This window comes from Mercenaria mercenaria, chromosome 8, assembly GCF_021730395.1.
Source record: "Mercenaria mercenaria strain notata chromosome 8, MADL_Memer_1, whole genome shotgun sequence".
NCBI lineage: Eukaryota > Metazoa > Mollusca > Bivalvia > Venerida > Veneridae > Mercenaria > Mercenaria mercenaria.
The window spans coordinates 77,343,278-77,361,086 of NC_069368.1; the positions used below are offsets into that span (position 1 = coordinate 77,343,278).

General features: G+C 34.6%; 1 protein-coding gene across 2 annotated transcripts in view; it reads right to left on the bottom strand.

Annotated features, from left to right (window-relative positions):
* Positions 1-17,809, bottom strand: part of LOC123566022 (tubulin polyglutamylase complex subunit 2-like) — a 52,671-nt gene that overhangs the window by 15,279 nt on the left and 19,583 nt on the right. Inside the window, exons 5-8 of one of the 2 annotated variants that reach the window (XM_045359844.2) lie at positions 14,520-14,621; positions 13,714-13,779; positions 6,263-6,426; positions 5,731-5,870 (exon numbers count right to left, since the gene is read on the bottom strand). In XM_045359844.2, coding sequence (XP_045215779.2) covers positions 5,731-5,870; positions 6,263-6,426; positions 13,714-13,779; positions 14,520-14,621 — 472 coding nt within the window. The remainder of the gene's footprint in view (positions 1-5,730; positions 5,871-6,262; positions 6,427-13,713; positions 13,780-14,519; positions 14,622-17,809) is intronic. The other variant, XM_045359845.2, reaches the window with a different exon arrangement.

The following is a 17,809-nucleotide window of genomic DNA, read 5'->3' on the forward strand; positions in this document are numbered from 1 at the left end:
AACCAACAATTCATTACATCCCATGAACAAGAGGACCATGATGGTCCTGAATGGCTCACCTCTTCCCACATGACCCAGTTTTGAGTATGACGTCGTTTTTTCTATTATTTGACATAGTGACCTAGTTTTTGAGCTCATGTGACCCAGTTTTAAATCTGACTAGATATATCAAGATAAAAATTCTGACCAACTTTTTCATGAAGATCCATTGAAAAATATGGTCTCTAGAGAGGTCACAGATTTTTCTATTATTTGACCTATTGACCTAGTTTTCAAAGGTACGTGACCCTGTTTTGAACTTATCTAGATATCATCAAGATGAACATTCTCACCTAATTTTCATGAAGATCTCATGAAAAATAGGGGCTCTAGAGAGGTCACAAGGTGTTTCTATTTTTATACCTACTGGCCTCGTTTTTGGGCTGCATGTGACCCATTTTTGAAACTGACCTAGATACCATCAAGGTGAACATTCGATCAATTTTCCATGAAGATCCATTGAAAAATATGGCCTCTGAGAGGTCAAAAGATTTTCTAATTTTAGACCTACTGACAGTTTTTGACCGCAGTTGACCCAGTTTCAAACTGACCTATATATCATCAAGATGAACATCAGACCAACTTTCATACAGATCCCATGAAATATGGCCTCTAGAGAGGTCACAAGGTTTTTTTTTATTTGACCTACTGACCTAGTTTTTTGAGGCACATGACCCAGTTTCAACCTGACCTAGATATCATCAGATGAACATTCTACCAAATTTTTTCATGAAGATCCATTCAAAGGTATGGCCTCTAAGAGGTCACAAGGTTTTTCTATTTTAGACCTACTGACCTAGTTTTTTACTGCAGTTGACCCAGTTTCAACTTGACCTAGATATCATCAAGATGAACATCAGACCAACTTTCCATACAGATCCCATGAAAAATATGGCCTTAGAGAGGTCAAAACGTTTTTCTATTATTTGACCTACTGACCTATTTTTGATGGCACGTGACCCATTTCGAACTTGACCTAGATATCATCAAGATGAACATTCAGACCAATTTCATAAGATCTTGAAAAATATGGCCTTTAGAGAGGTCACAAGGTTTTATCTATTTTAGGACCTACTGACCTAGTTTTTGACCGCACTGACCCAATTTCAACTTGACCTAGATATTATCAGGTGAACATTCTGACCAATTTTCATAAAGACCATGAAAAATGTGCCTCTAGAGAGGTCACAAGCTAGTTTACGCCTACGACCTAGTTTTGAGGACGTGACGCGAACTGCCTAATTCACAAATGAACATTGTACACTTTGATGACAGATCCATAAAAAAATGGCCTTTAGAGAGGTCACAAGGTTTTTCTATTATTTGACCTACTGACCTAGTTTTTGATGGCAGTAACCCAGTTTCTAACTTGACCTAGATATCATCAAGGTGAACATCTGACAATTTTCATGAAGATCATGTGAAATATATGGCCTCTAGAGAGGTCACAATGGTTTTCTATTTTAGACCTACTGACCTAGTTTTTGAGGCACGTGACCCAGTTTCGAACTTGACCTAGATATCACCCAAAGATGAACATTCTGACCAATTTCATAAAGACCCATGAAAAATGTGACCTCTAGAGTGGTCACAAGCAAAAGTTTACGACGGACGACGACGAGACGCTGCGTGATCACAAAAGCTCACCTTGTCACTATGTGACAGGTGAGCTAAAAATATAGCCTTTTAATCACAACTTATTTAACCTACTGACCTAGTTTTTGATGGCATGTGACCAAGTTTCGAACTTGACCTAGATATCATCAAGGTGAACGTTCCGACCAATTTTCATGAAGATCTTTTGAAATATATGGCCTCTAGAGAGGTCACAAGGTTTTTTCTATTTTTAGACCTACTGACCTAGTTTTTGAAGGCACGTGACCCAGTTTCGAACTTGACCTAGATATCATCAAGGTGAACATTCTGACCAATTTTCATGAAGATCATGTGAAATATATGGCCTCTAGAGAGGTCACAAGGTTTTTCTATTTTTAGACCTACTGACCTAGTTTTTGATGGCACGTGACCCAGTTTCGAACTTGACCTAGATATCATTAAGATGAACATTCTGACCAATTTTCATAAAGATCCCATAAAAATGTGACCTCTAGAGTGGTCACAAGCAAGTTTACGGACGGACGGACGACGGACGCTGCGTGATCACAAAAGCTCACCTTGTCACTATGTGACAGGTGAGCTAAAAAGTAAAACAACAGTTAATTCACAACAAATCGTACGGTATGTTTTATAATCAGTAGAAGCTAGTCGTATTTACGCTTATGAGACCTGTTTCACCCATAAGTAAAGAGTTCACAGGTCCATCATGAAATATTTTCCCCAGCGCGCATATACTTCACCTATTCCATATGATTGTGGCCTACCATTCTATACTGGAACTTTTCTATAACAAAGTCTGTTGATACAAATTTCACACATATACCAAAAATAACTGACAGTGTCTGGCCAGTGACCTTTTTTTAGATGTTAGCCTTCAGACATACATTGGCAATAATTTCTGATGATGAAGGAGGTTTCTCACTTACCAATTATGTTAAAAGTATGTCATTAAATCACTCTGCTATGACATACTGAACTTTGTTACATGTACACTGACATTTATAAAGATTTACAGAAAGAAGCACAAGGCAACTGATAGCCTGCCTAGTTATGTTTTGTTAATCTAAAACAAGATAGTCTAGGAATGAAAATAAGAGAAATTAGAAAATTTAATTGTATTTATTTTATGGAATAAATGTAGATCAAAATATATTCAATATTTGAAAAAAAATCATTGAACAACAAATTAACTATCAAAGATTTCTATTTACCGCTAATTATAACCATTGATTTAAAAAATTGCCTTTATGGTAATTAACAGGTTCTATAATCCATCTCAGGTTTACAACAGCACACATTTAATACAGGTATAGCTAAACACAGTATAAATGTATACTAACCACCAAAAAACTGGAAGTTCTTTAACAAACGACTGTTACTGCTAGACATTGTAAATGTAGCTCTACATACGCTATTAATTCATATATTTAGCAAAGTTAAAGTTTGATAAGGATTTTCTGCTTCTGAAGTTATTAATTACCTATAAAATATTTTAGTGAAAGATTAGCAATGGCTATCCACTACGGGGAATCACATGATCAAAATAATCTCTAAACCAAAATAAGTATATGAATAATATGGGATAATTATGAAACAGCTTCTGCTGTAAATCTAAAATACAGCCTATCATATGGCAACACATATGTATCATAACACTACATATATTTCAATCACAATCACCTTCTGATTATCTGGAACACTTCAAGAAACTGATACTTCTTATTTTCCTTACTGTTTGTAATTACAGGATATCTATCATTATTGTCAACTACATGATACTTTAACAATTTTCATTAGTCATATGATAAGCTATGTTTAAATTTCGTATCTTATCATGATAGAAAATTTATTCATGTTCTTCAAAATATAACTTTGGTTTAGAGATTATTTTGATCATGTGATTCCCCACAGTGATATCCTAAACTGTAAAAGCTGAGTGACATTCTGTTACTTTTTACCTGATCTGTCAAAACATCACCTTTACTATTTCCTTTTCTCTCAAACAAATTTAAATGAAAGGAATATGTTAAAATACCCATTACTCTGCTTACACATTTGTACAACTGGGCATCTATTGCTCCCAGCTATAAAGTCACATCTCTAGCACTGGGCTTAAAGAGGTAGGTTATCTTGTTACCAGGGTAAATTCAAATTAGCTGAACCGTAGCAATTTTTTTTGTTTTGTGTAATTTAATGTTTTAACTGATACAATTCCAATTTCGTTTTTCTCTGTTTCTTCAAGTACAATTTTTATCCAGGTTTGAAGTACATGACCCTCCAAAGGTATTTTGTATTGAAAGAAGGAAAGTACGGATATTTAACACTTTTTAATGTATTTTGGTTTCATTGTTATCAGTAGAAGTCTGCATAATTAATCATTTTACTAGTATGCGCGTAAGCTTTCTAATATAAGCTTAAAATGTATATGTCGCGGGGCTCGTGTTTCCATGGTAACGCATTTTCTCTCATTTTTGAACAACTATGACATTGTATGAAAACAGGTTTATCGACTCAGCAGCTTTAGTGCCATTCTGTTAATGACCAACATGGAATATTTGGGTAATATTATAAGCAAAATACCAAGCACTTTATATGGTACCCTATTTTTCTTAAAGTTTAAAGTAACCATGGCAACAGAGATGTTTAAAATAGCTTATATCTTGCTTTTTATCGTAATTTCTTATAAAAAATATTAAATAAAATCATCTTTCTTGTTAACATAGCTTTAAAACATCTTATTTCTAACGCAAGTAATATTTTCGTGTTATTTGCATTTATCTAAACAAATTTCACAGCTTAAAAAACTTATAGCAGTACCCTTCGTCTGACGTTTTTATGGAAAAATCGTTCAGCATGCTGCTATTATTCTCATGGATATTGTTGAAATGCAAATAAAAAGCCGATGCTCACGGTGTTCCTTAAATAGACCAGTGTCAACGTTTTAAATTTTACATTTAGAAATATAGGTCAAGGGCTTTGATTCCATGGTAACATCAATTTAATTCAAGAAACCACAATTTTCTATTGAATTTGAACAATTTTAGAGCTTAGTTTTAATATACAAGTAACAAATTATCAACGGAAACTGAAAAATAGGTACATTGTATTACAAATCAAACTGCCGAATTTTTAATTGAAAATGGCCATAATAAGTAACCTTTCACCCAACTATGTTCCTTATAACATCAGTTACAATCATCCATTTTGAAAATTCTTACATTCCGCATAACATTTCAATATAACTACATAAAAGAAACAAAATATTAAAAAAGACTCATAAAAATATTTCAGCAAATGATGGCTGTTTAAAAATAGTTAAAATAAAGAAAATGCGTAGAATTAAGCACTTTCAAAATAAAAAGCTATTAATTTTGCGCGGTAACTGACACGTAACATCATGACGTCATTTTAAGGCAACAATGTTTTGAAGCGTTTCTGAGGCAATTTATTCATCATTTCTGCATTATTAAACCATAAAGCATCAGATTGGAGACAGGTTCATGATTTGTTTTCAGAAGAATGGATATACAATCACATTTAGTTTGTCGCGAACGTCGTTGTAAATCGTCACGTTAGCTTCCGCTTTAGCATGCGCACATACAAATATTAAAGGTAACCTACCTCCTTAAGTCACAAAATTAAAACTTTCATCATTCCATTTACAGATGAGCAAATCATTCTTAATTTTGCAACATCTGACCAAATCAACAGATATCTTTCTTGAGTAGTACATCTCTTGGTCAGTGCCCTTCTTCACTTTACATGTATAAAAGCGGCAGGGATTTTTTCATTAGTACCAGGTTCAATAATTTGTATTTCTTACGCTCAATTGAACAGCCTTTTTTATGGCTGTCATCAGAAGTTCCTTGACAATTTTATGGCACACAAGAGAAGTAATGAGAAAGCTGATACTAGATGTCCGCCCAATTACTTCTTGTCAATTGGTAACAAGATCTCTACGATATAAAATCTGATTAATTTGGATCTTACAACAAGAAAATGAGAATTTTGGCAAATCTGGATTAAAAGTATTTGTATGAGGTCTATTTCCACAGGATTTACTCATTAACTTACTTTTTATCAGATTTTCCTTTGAAAACTTTTCCAACATCAATCTGGGTCGTTGAAGTGTTTGATTCCGATCGTATAATACCAGGCATGCCAAGTTCAGCATCAAGTTCAAGTCGAAGAGGTGCATACATGTTGAACCATTGCTGCATAGTCAGAAAATAAACAACAGTGAAAAAAAAAATAACTAAAAAACTCTGGTACATGAATATTTAAATAGAAGTATTTATGTACAACGTACAGTGTACATGTACAAAAATGACATATTTTAATAATGAATCTGGTGGAAATAAAATTTTACATACTAGTTATTTATACAGACTTTAAACAGCATCTTTGTAACCACATTCTTAAACCATATGAACTTAAAAAAAAGTTTTACTTAATAATGTATACAATGTATTTCTTTAAATGACAATTTTAAGAATCATTATTATTATACTAGATTAATAAAGTGCCCTTTTTACCATAAACAACTCATTTTCTAAACAAAATTTTGTCAGTATGTAAAACTGAAATGAAATAAAGTGCAAGATACCTTTGCCTGCTGGCAGAGTCCAATATCTGTGAAGGCATACTGCCACTGAGGCAATCCAAGATGCATGATCATCAGCCGGTAATACGCGGTGAATGAGTCTGCAATGTAGTGCCAGCGTAAAGCTCGATCCAGGAACCATACTTCAATTTTGGGATCTGTTCCACCTGAGATATAATCAACATGTACACTGTTTATATAGCCCTCGTTTGTTCCCTCTTAGAGACAATGGCGATTAAAGGAACTTGCTTATATAACTTTAAATTCACATTTGACAGAGTTTTAATTTACAGGTGAAATGCTGAAAATAGTGACTGATAATTAATTAATGAAAAAATCTCTGCTGACAGTGCATATACTAGTAACAATGAATTTACTGTCTGATGCAACAAAATATCTCTAATTTTCAATTTCACTTCGCAACAACCAGAATGTACAATACAATCTAGGAGAAGGTCCTATGATAGTACAGAACACAACCAAGCAAAAAACAGCACACTCTGTTTGATTGAGTCTGTTTATGACAGGTTAAGAAATGTGCAACACCCCTCATGCTCCCTAGCACCAACTGAAGCAGAACTCTGTTAACAGACACTTGCAATGAACTTTATGATCACAAATAACCAGAAAATATAACAACACCAAATCCAAACAGGGGGCCAGTTTTCCGCCTGCAAAGGGGCACATATAGACTACAGTGAGACATTTGAAGATCCTTTCAAAGCGTAGAATGCAACAATAGTAGACTCGGTTCCAGTGACCTGTTCATGAGAGATAAAAGGTTTTCTTCTATGAAATAAAAACTGAAGGTTGTGTGTGTTAACTATATATTGCAGGGATACAAAATTTAAGATGAAGATTTACAAATACTTAACAACTATTAAATGTTTACGTGAAATAATTTTATAACACCACTGGTTCCAAAACAATCATAACTAAATATGCAAGTGAAGATGTAATTTTGGATAATATAGCATTGAAGTTATGAAAAGATACTGTCAAGTAAATTCATGTCATTTAAAATTTACAGTTACAGATCTTATACAATTGATGTTTGAAATTACTGTCAAGGAATGTACTGGTTAGACATGTCAATTACCATATGCTAACAGTTCTCTTATACTCAGAGAACTTGCCATTATTTCTGAAAAATACAATATCATATCAACAATAGCTTCAATCTATACATTAATTCCAGGAGGTCACCAGTTCTTATTCTGGACAAAAAAAAAACAACAACACATGAAGGGTCATTCGTCCGCATATTTATATGCTTAAGTTGCTATGGCTAATTTTTGTTTTTCAGCTTTTGATGGGGGAGGGTGCCATTATATATGTAACCAGGAATAATTTCAAGCACAGCCAGCCAGTTGGATGACTACATCACATGGAGAATTTACAACCTATCCAAGGTTTCGAACCCACAGTAGCGAGGGGCAAGTGATTCTAAGTCAATAACATTAACACGCAGTCACAAAGGTCCATTCAAAATTAATTAAACTGACCACTACATACAATTGAAGTACTGTTCAAAATAAACACAAATAAATATGGAACAAGGCAGTCTGAAAGACAGCTAAATCCCCCACCACTGCTATGGATAGTGAAAGGGTAAAAGCTTTGACTTTAGCTGTGACCTTGACCTTGAACTGACATGGCTGACTCATGAATTCTGCACAACATCTTGACGAGGTGATCATTAGACCAAAGTTTCATGAAAATCCTTCAAGGGGTTTTGGAGATACAGAGCTGAAACCTTTGACCTTCAGTTGTGACCTTGACCTTGAGTTGACATGGCTGACTCATGAGTTCTTGATGAGGCGATCATATGACCCTAGTTTGATGAAAATCCTTCAAGGGGTTTAGGAGATACAGAGCTGAAACCTTTGACCTTCAGTTGTGATCTTGACCATGAACTGACATGGCTGACTCATGAATTCTGCACAACGTCTTGATGAGGTGATCATTTGACCAAAGTTTCATGAAAATCCTTCAAGGGGTTTAGGAGATACAGAGCTGAAACCTTTGACCTTCAGTTGTGACCTTGACCTTGAGTTGACATGGCTGACTCATGAGTTCTTGATGAGGTGATCATTTGACCCAAGTTTGATGAAAATCCTTCAAGGGGTTAAGGAGATACAGAGTGGACACCAAATGGAAAGCTCAAACCTTCGACCCTTAGTTGTGACCTTGACCTTGAGCTGGCATGGTTGACTCATAATTTCTGCACATCGTTCTGATGAAGTAATCATTTCACCCAAGTTTTATAAAATTCCTTCAAGGGGTTTAGGAGATATAGAGCGGACACGAAATGGAAGGCTCAAACCTTTGACCTTCAGTTGTGACCTTGACCTTGAGCCAACAAGGCTGACTTATAAGTTCTGCACATCGCCTTGATGAGGTGATCGTTTGACCCAAGTTTGATGAAAATCCTTCAAGGGGTTTAGGAGATATAGAGCGGACACAAAATGGAAGGTTCAAACCTTTGACCCTAAGTTGTGACCTTGACCTTGAGCCGGCATGACTGACTCATGGGTTCTGCACATCATCTTGATGAGGTGATCATTTGACCTAAGTTTTATAAAATTCCTTCAAGGGATTTAAGAGATATAGAGCGGACACAAAATGGAAGGCTCAAACATTTGACCTTGAGTTGTGACCTTGACCTTGAGCCAGTATGGCTGACTCATGGGTTCTGCACATCAAGACGTTCTGCACATCATCTTGATGAGGTGATCATTTGACCTAAGTTTTATAAAATTCCTTCAAGGGATTTAAGAGATATAGAGCGGACACAAAATGGAAGGCTCAAACATTTGACCTTGAGTTGTGACCTTGACCTTGAGCCGGCATGGCTGACTCATGGGTTCTGCACATCGTCTTGATGAGGTGATCATTTGACCCAAGTTTTATAAAATTCCTTCAAGGGGTTTAGGATAGAGCGACCAAATGAGCTCAAACCTTTGACCTTGAGTTGTGACCTTGACCTTGAAACGACAAGGCTGACTCATGGTCTGCAATGTCTTGATGAGGTGATCATTTGACCCAAGTTTCATGAAAATCCTTCAAGGGGTTTAGGAGATACAGGACACGAAATTGTGGACGAAGGACAACGAGGACCGATAGTACGGACGTGACCGGAGGACGGAAGTAGACATTCATAATTCCTCTGCCATCGGTCGGAGTTAATCAATGTAACAAACCCAATTAATGAAATATCTATAATGAGTATTCTGGAAGAAGACGAAAAATTTGTTGGGAAGGCCAAACCTTTGCTCTTCATGGCCTTGACTAGACCACAAGGCTGCCTTTGTGCACATTCGACATGAGAGGTGAAGATTTGCGACCGAAGTTTAAACAAGCCTCAGGAGGTTCTAGGAGATATGAAAGGTGCACAAATGAAAGTTCAAACCTTATACATCTAAGTGTGACCTTGACATGTTGAGGTCTTTTACATTTTCAAATATCTTGAATGTAGTCACATTTTGGCCTAAAGTTTTTTTCTTCAAGTGTATATTAAGAATACAACGAAAAAAAAAATGGAAACTCAAAATTTTGACCATGAATTTGTGACCTTACCTTAACCATAATGGTGACTCATGGTTCTCACATCAATCAGTCACTGAACCAACTTTAATCATTTTTGATCCAAGTAAATTTAATAAAAATTTCCCCAAAAGATTTAAGATAATTCAGAGCTAACAATTATATGAAGCTAAAAACTATTTTGACCTTAGTTTTTGACTTTTCAGACTTAGACCGACATGGCTGACTGTTGATTCTGCACTCCTGTGAGAGTGAATCAATTTGGACCCAAATGCTTTTAAAAATTCTCTCAAAGCGCCATTTTAAAAGAATCAAAAAGAACCACAAAAAATCAGGGCGTACAAATCGTTGACTTGTTGTGAACCTTGACCTTGTAAAGACAATGTGATAATATATGTTCTCAAATCTTTCAGTAATTTGGTCATCATTTTTGTAACTGCCAAGTTTCATGAAAATTACCTTGCCAACGGTGGGTTTTACGAGATTTAATGGACCGGTTCAACGATATATTTTGTTCAAAAAATATCAAGGCACGAAAATGTACGGCGTGAATGACGAGAAATGAAGTCAACGACGGAGGAGGGGAAGCAGACAATTTTAAACTAAGGGTGGGTATTACTATGGTAATGGTACATGACCTCGCATTAATAATGAAATTAGTTTTAATAATGTAGAAATTTTGAAAACACAAATAAATTTATATGGGTCGATATGTGCATATTGCTTTTCAATGGCAAACTCCAAATGTCCATGCATATTTAGACTGTGAAGGTGGAGGGACAAAAAATATCTGGCGAACCGTTCAATAAGCAAGCTGCAATGTAAGTCCATACCAAAGGTAACTGTTGACTCATGGAAATAGTGTCAAATGAGTTTTAAAAACAAATATAATTATCTTTAAATGTCTCTGAACATTAGTAAGAAGATTCTTTTTTAATTTTCAATATCTTAAGAAATGTACGTCAATTTTAGGCCTGAAAATGTGGGTTTTTTTCCACTGTATATTGGGCAAAATCACAATTTCGAAAAAAAAAAAATTGTTTTTTGAAACTTCACCAAAGTTTTGTATTGCCATGGAAATTTTGCTTTTATCCAAACTAAGATATCTTGAAAGTTCTATCACAATCAGTCAGCAAATGAAGCCAACATTTAAATTTCAATTTGTTTGTATCCAAAATGGTCACAATTTATAATGAAAAATGCCCTAAAAAAATCATTTTTTAAGATAAATTCAGAATTAATCAAGTTATTTTGATAATCTAAAAAAACTATTTTACCATTCTTACTATAAAAAGTTTTTTATCATTTTTTTTCAATATTTAAAAGAAACCACAGTGAGATCTGTATGTTGATTCTTCACTTCCTGTAAGCTGAAATCTAAAACTAAATATTAAGCAGCATCTTTACAAACTGGCAAATCAGCAAATTTCACCACAAATCTCTGCCAAAAAAGCAGCCACTTTTATACAATAAATCCAAAAACAAACACCACTAATACATAAATACGAGGGCTGCTAAAAAATAACGTAGATTTTTGCTGCAAAAGCCACATGTTGTGTAAAGAGCAATGTGATAAATATTATTGTAATTCGCAACCTTTCAGTAATTTGGTCATACATTTTTTGTAACATTTTAACTGATAGGCAAAGCATGTAGACGTTTTAATTACAAATTGCTATGCTTAACCGGTGCAGTCGCTTTTTCATCTGTCATGATTTGAATTCGATCTCTAATGTTCATACCGATAGTACACTTATTTGTTCAAAAAATATATCAAAGTGCAGCAAAATGTCAGGGTGACATGCATCGAGAGTATGAAGTCATTCCGACGTAGGAGGTGGAAGTAAACAATGTTTAAACTAAGTGGGTATTACTGTTTTAATGCATGTAATGCCGTCATTGACTCGCATAGATAATCAGACAATTCATTAGTTAATATGTAGAAATTTTGACAAACAGCAAATGAAATTAATAAACTATTGAAGCAGACGCCATGCAATGTTCGGTCATATGTGTCTTGATCTTCAAGTGGTACAAACTTTCCACAAATGGTCCAGAATCATTTAGACAGTGAAGGTGGAGGGCGAAAACAAAAAACAATCTGTGGTTCAATGTTAACGTCAATGTATGACGCCACTGATAAAGACCAAGTACTCATGTTTAAGCACCCTGTCTGAGTGCTTGGCATTAATGTTCATTCTATTTTCAGAATCAGTATTCTAACCAAACAATTTATTATGACTTAGGTATTTTTCATCAAAATTGATAAAAGAAATTTACAAATATGATTTAATACAAACTTAATGAAAGTATCTCAATGAAGTCACGATGTTGTTAACGTCGTTGAAATACGATCTCTGTGCTCCGGGTTCGTGTAAGTGACTGTTTTTGAGGAGGCATATAACCTGATTGTAAGGTCATAATCATGTCAAATTTACAGTGCAGTTAGTAGAAAGATTGCGAATCATGATGGTATTTTTTCTAGTTTTGCTTCATTAATTTAATAAAAGTACATAAAAGCTAGATAAAAAGTCTACGTTATTTTTGAACAGCCCTCATATATAAATTTTGAGCAGTATTAGAACTTCTTTACTATATTTAGTTTTTCAGTTAAATCAATTACCTGTTGTTTAATGAAGCTAATATATTCTAAAATGTGATTTAGTCTTGGGAAACCAAAATATATTTCTGTGTAAAGGTTATGGTTTCTCTAAAGGTTTAAATGTAGTCATCTAAATATCATTAGTAGTACAGAGATGCTGTCTTAATTTATAATCATTAGTCAATCTATTAGAGGTTACACTGTATACTGAAAAGTAAAATGAGCCGTGTTATGAGAAAACCAACATAGTGGGTGTGCGACCAGCATGGATCCAGACCAGCCTGCGCATCCGCGCAGTCTGGTCAGGCTCCATGCTGTTCGCTTTTAAAGCCTATTGGAATTGGAGAAACTGCAAGCGAACAGCATGGATCCTGACCAGACTGCGCGGATGCGCAGGCTGGTCTGGATCCATGCTGGTCGCAAAGCCACTATGTTGGTTTTCTCATGGCACGGCTCAAATAAAGAAAAGTTTTTTTGTAAACATATAGGCTCTAAATTGTGACCTGTCACATGTAAATGTGTGTGTCATTTCCAGGCTCAAATATGCTGTGATCTTCACTTTTGACCCAGTCACTCCTAAAACAATAGGGGTCATCTACCAATCATAAACAATATGTCAAGCTTTGAAAGCAGGCCAAAATTCAGCAATTGATCGTAACCTTTCTTAGTCTCAACGTCACTTTGACCTTGACCATAAACGGTTAAAACCTACTGACCTTAAAATCAATAGGGGTTCTAAAATGACCACAGGCAATCTATAAAATATGATTATTAACTGCCCTAGCATTCTACATTTATTCAGCAGAAACCATTTTTCTTGACCCTAGTAGCCTATAAGTAGTGGCCATCTACTTACTACAGACAGTAGTCCTATAAAATTTGATAGCTACATGCCCAGTGAAATGTTACCTAGTTATTGATAAGAAACCATTTTTAGTATTTATGTCTCTGTGACCTTAATCTTTGACCAAACAGACTACAAAACAATAGGGATTTTCTGGACCATAGGTAATCATCCTATTGATTTTGACTAATGTAGGCTCAAGTGTTCAATCAACCCATCAACTGGCATCATCTTTTCTCAGAAGTAAAGTGGGAGTGGGGGAAATAAAAGTACAAGAATATTTTATTGCTATAAACATATTTGTACAGCAGTAATATATTTATATAAGTATATGTTATATGGAAAGGGTCATTATGCACTTTGAAACATGCAAATGGAATAGCAAATGGAAACAGATTGGGAAAATAATAAAATAAACAAGAAACATTTCTGCATATGAAGCTTAAACTGAAAGAAATATACCATATGTCATATAATCTGAGGTATACACCTTTGACACAATGTCAGCTGACTTTTTATAATCTGGAGCTACAAAGGAATACAAGATACATGAAGCAGAGTTACCCTCCGATCAAATAAAGTGTTCAGTATAACAACAGCTGACCAATGACAGCACACACAACTATAGAACTGATGCTTTCTTTAGTAGAAAATTAGTAAAAATGTCACAGAATTAAAACACCAATCTTTGATTAAAAACAAAAACATACATGAAAGTATTATGTTTGTTTAACACAGCAAAGTCCGATTAGTAAGATAGTAAAGAAACCTTTCAAACAAAAGTAAGAATCATTGAACTAATTGTTTCAGGTATGGTCATGGTGCTGAAGTACATGTATTTTGAGTAACAAATCACATTTTCAAACTGAAACTGTAAATATCTAATTAACTTTAATACTGTAGCTGCATCATAGTCTCAAAAATAAACAGATACTGAATCTGTTTCTCTGTACTTTATTAGTAATTAAGTTATCATATAATACTTCAAGTGTAAACCAACTGGTCCTTTGTGTCATGAGAAATGTCTCAAACTACAGTATTGACAGCGGCCATTTACACAGCTGAGCTCACAAGCTGCCAATACGGTGTCTTGAGATAAGTCCACAAACACACCTTGGACGTGCAAAAGAAGATTGGAAAAAGAAAAAGGAATAAACCTTTACCATCTTATAATTCTATTGTATAACATGAGAACCCTGTGTGCACTGAAATCTAAAATAAACTCTACACTTCTATTATGATACTGATTGCTGAATAGAGAAAACTACCTGTTTTGTTTTCCTTATATACAAGGCAGACCTTTCCATACCCATCACAAGGATCTAGCTCGAATATCTTACAGCGACTATCAAATGTAGGCTTCTCAGTACCTGTAGACAGATAAATCAAATAATTAAATTTATTCAACAAATCACTAGCTCTGATACTGGAAAAGTAAAATGCTGTGATCATGACCTTTGACATTTAAGCCTGACTTTGACCTTGGACCTAGTAACCTAAGTTGTGCACTCTGCATGCTATCTTGATGAGGTTAACGACTGATGCCAGTTTTATGAAAACCATTCCAGTGGTTCAGAAGATATTGAGTGGACACAAAATTAAAGACATTTGACCGCCAAGTATAACGTAAACCTTAACCTTGGACCTAGTGTCCTGGATTTTGCACTCTAAAAGTCATCAATTTTGTTTAAAATTCATTCCAGTGACTGCTATAGGCATTGTGTTTACATGATGTATGCAATAAATGGAAAATTGATGTAGTATATCTGGAAAACAAATTAATTTAAAGGCCGGGGTTTGATTTAGAGAATTACCAGCCGGCAGGCAATTAAGCATATATGCATTAGAGGAGGAGCTTTACTACCTATGAGAGAGTCAGCAGACGACTGTAATCTGATCATGTAAACACAGAATTCATCTGCTTAATATCTAAAAGCATGTAATTCATGTTTTTCAGTACTGTTTTTCGGCGAATGCCGTATTAAGAACGAATTCGTGACCATGCCACGTGATTTCAGTTTGCAAATCAGACTACTCGATAATGCATTATAGATAATTTATCAAAATGAAAGATTTATGCAACACTCTGTCTGATTGGACGAGAGTGTCAATTTGTTTCACTCTGCTGATTGTGCTACACTAGGTGAAATGTAGACAAAGCGTTTATCCTAAACGACGCTGTTCACAGTTTTAAAGCTAAGTTTTGCTCAGTATTATATTTAGCAAGAATATTGATTTATCAAAAAAATGATAAGTAAGTTTAATAAATATGATAAAAACCTGTTCAAATACCAATATGTATCAATTTACAGAAAGAGCTGAATACGATCTGCGTATCACATGAATAAGGGTGTGATTAGAGTCTTCTATGTAGAGAAGTGCCTTCCAGACCACTGCTGTAATTATTTGCCGAAAATAAACGAAACAAAATTGACCTTTGTGAACATTTTAAAGAGAACCATTTAAATTGTTGTTAAGTGTGGTGTTTGGTCTTGCTATTTGCAAAATGTTAGATAGATGATAGAATGACACGATTTGTAAACCTCATATACTTCTTGTCTTACTACAATTAGCCGACAATCTTTTTTAAAGATTGTTCTTGTTTTTCACTCTCCTGATTGTGCAACGCTAAGTGAAATGTCAGACAAGGAGTGTTTAATGACGCTGTTTACAGTTTTAAAGCTACGCTTCACTCAGTATATTTAGCAAGAATATGGATATACATGTATCTAAAATGAAAAGTAAGTTTAATAAATGTAATAGAAACCTGTTCAAATACCAATATGTATCAATTTACAGGGAGAGCTGAATAAGGTCTGCGTATCACATGAATGAGGGTGTGATTAGCCGATCGATTAATGTCTTCTAGGTAGAGAAGTGACTTCAAGACCACTGCTGTAATTATTCGGCATAGAAAAAAACGAAACAATATTGCACCGTTACGAGACCTTTGTGAAAAATTAAAAGAGAACCATCTAAATAGTTTAAGCGTTGTGTTTAGTTTTGCTATTTTCAAAATGTTAGATAGATGATAGAATAACACAAATGATATGAAAACCTAATTAACTTCTTGTCTTAATACAATTCGCCGACCATCTTTTTTAAAGATATTTCTTGTTTCTTGTACCAGAATGAAACACTGGATTTATGTGATTTTTTCCAAAAAATGTTTTCAACATGTATAATGTAGTTATTGCCTCATATTCTTTTCTTTCCTTGCTGTAACAGTTTAAGTCCCATCTACATGACCAAGTAACTGCAAAAACGTTGCATTGTGTTCTTTAATACTCAAGTAAAGATAAGCTCCCTATCTACAGAAATAACTTAATACACAGCAGAAAAGAATGTCCCTTAATTTTGATAAATGCCATTCAATTCACAAATGGAAGGTAAACAAAATGCTGTGCAATAGGGCTGTCATTGATTGGGTCTTTGTCATATCGACGATACTGATATATCGGAAGACAGATATCGACGATACATCGATATATGGATTATTAAGTTAGTGTAACAACCTATTTGTTCATGTACATGCTATATACCTTCTTGTTAATGTTATTTTTAGTTTAATTGCATGCTTTTCGTGTGTTTTAATTGTATTTATGTATTTCCCCATATAGGTAGTGCCGACTAGTTGGAAAAGACTGCTACGGGACAAGTTTAGACATGACCTTTATTGACAACTTCCGTTACTTAGGGCGCATTTTTGCAGGCAGAAAAGTTGTTTTAGAGGGTCTGAGTGTTTATCTGGATAGTTTCTTTTCTCTGTGTAAAATATCGATTTTTAAAAATGGGAATCGATAATCGATCAACCAAAAAATATCGTTGATACATCGATATCGTTTCTATCGATGACAGCCCTACTGTGCAAGTGATGGTTGAATAATCTAAATTTACTAATTGGTTCCATTAAAAAAAATTATGTTTAAATGTTTAAATTTTTCTACAAAAAAAATGACAAGACTTAGTGCATTGCTGTGTATTGTTATCAATAAATGAGAAGACAGCTGTGTAATTTCCATTCCTGAAAGCCATAATTTTTGTTTTCTATGTAATTCAGTAATACATTTTCATAAACATGACAAAACTTCCCGCCTTATGTGAAATAATATGTAGAGAGTGTGAATCATACAACTGCTGTTTCATGATTAGCTCTCAACAAATGGAGAAGCTGCCATAGCAGACAACACATATTTTTCAAAACTAATAAAAATGGTGCTGAAGAAGGCTTGTGCAAAATTTCAAAAAGATCTGTGCTCTAATTTCTTTGAAATTTTGATATAAACCTCTGATGTTGCTTGCTCACTGTACACAAAAAGAGTGGCCATTTCTCTACCTGAACCCTTTTTATAGTTCTTCCCCGGCCTTTAAGCTATTTGACATTTGACCTCTGTGACCATGACCTTGAACATAGTCACCCAAGTCATGTGGTCTGCACTTTATCTTGATGAGGTTAACAACTGTTAACAAGAGCACCGCCTTACGTGCTGACGCTCATCTGATTTTTTTTGTATAATAGAAATATTGTCCTACCCATGATTTTGCAAAAAGCAAGATA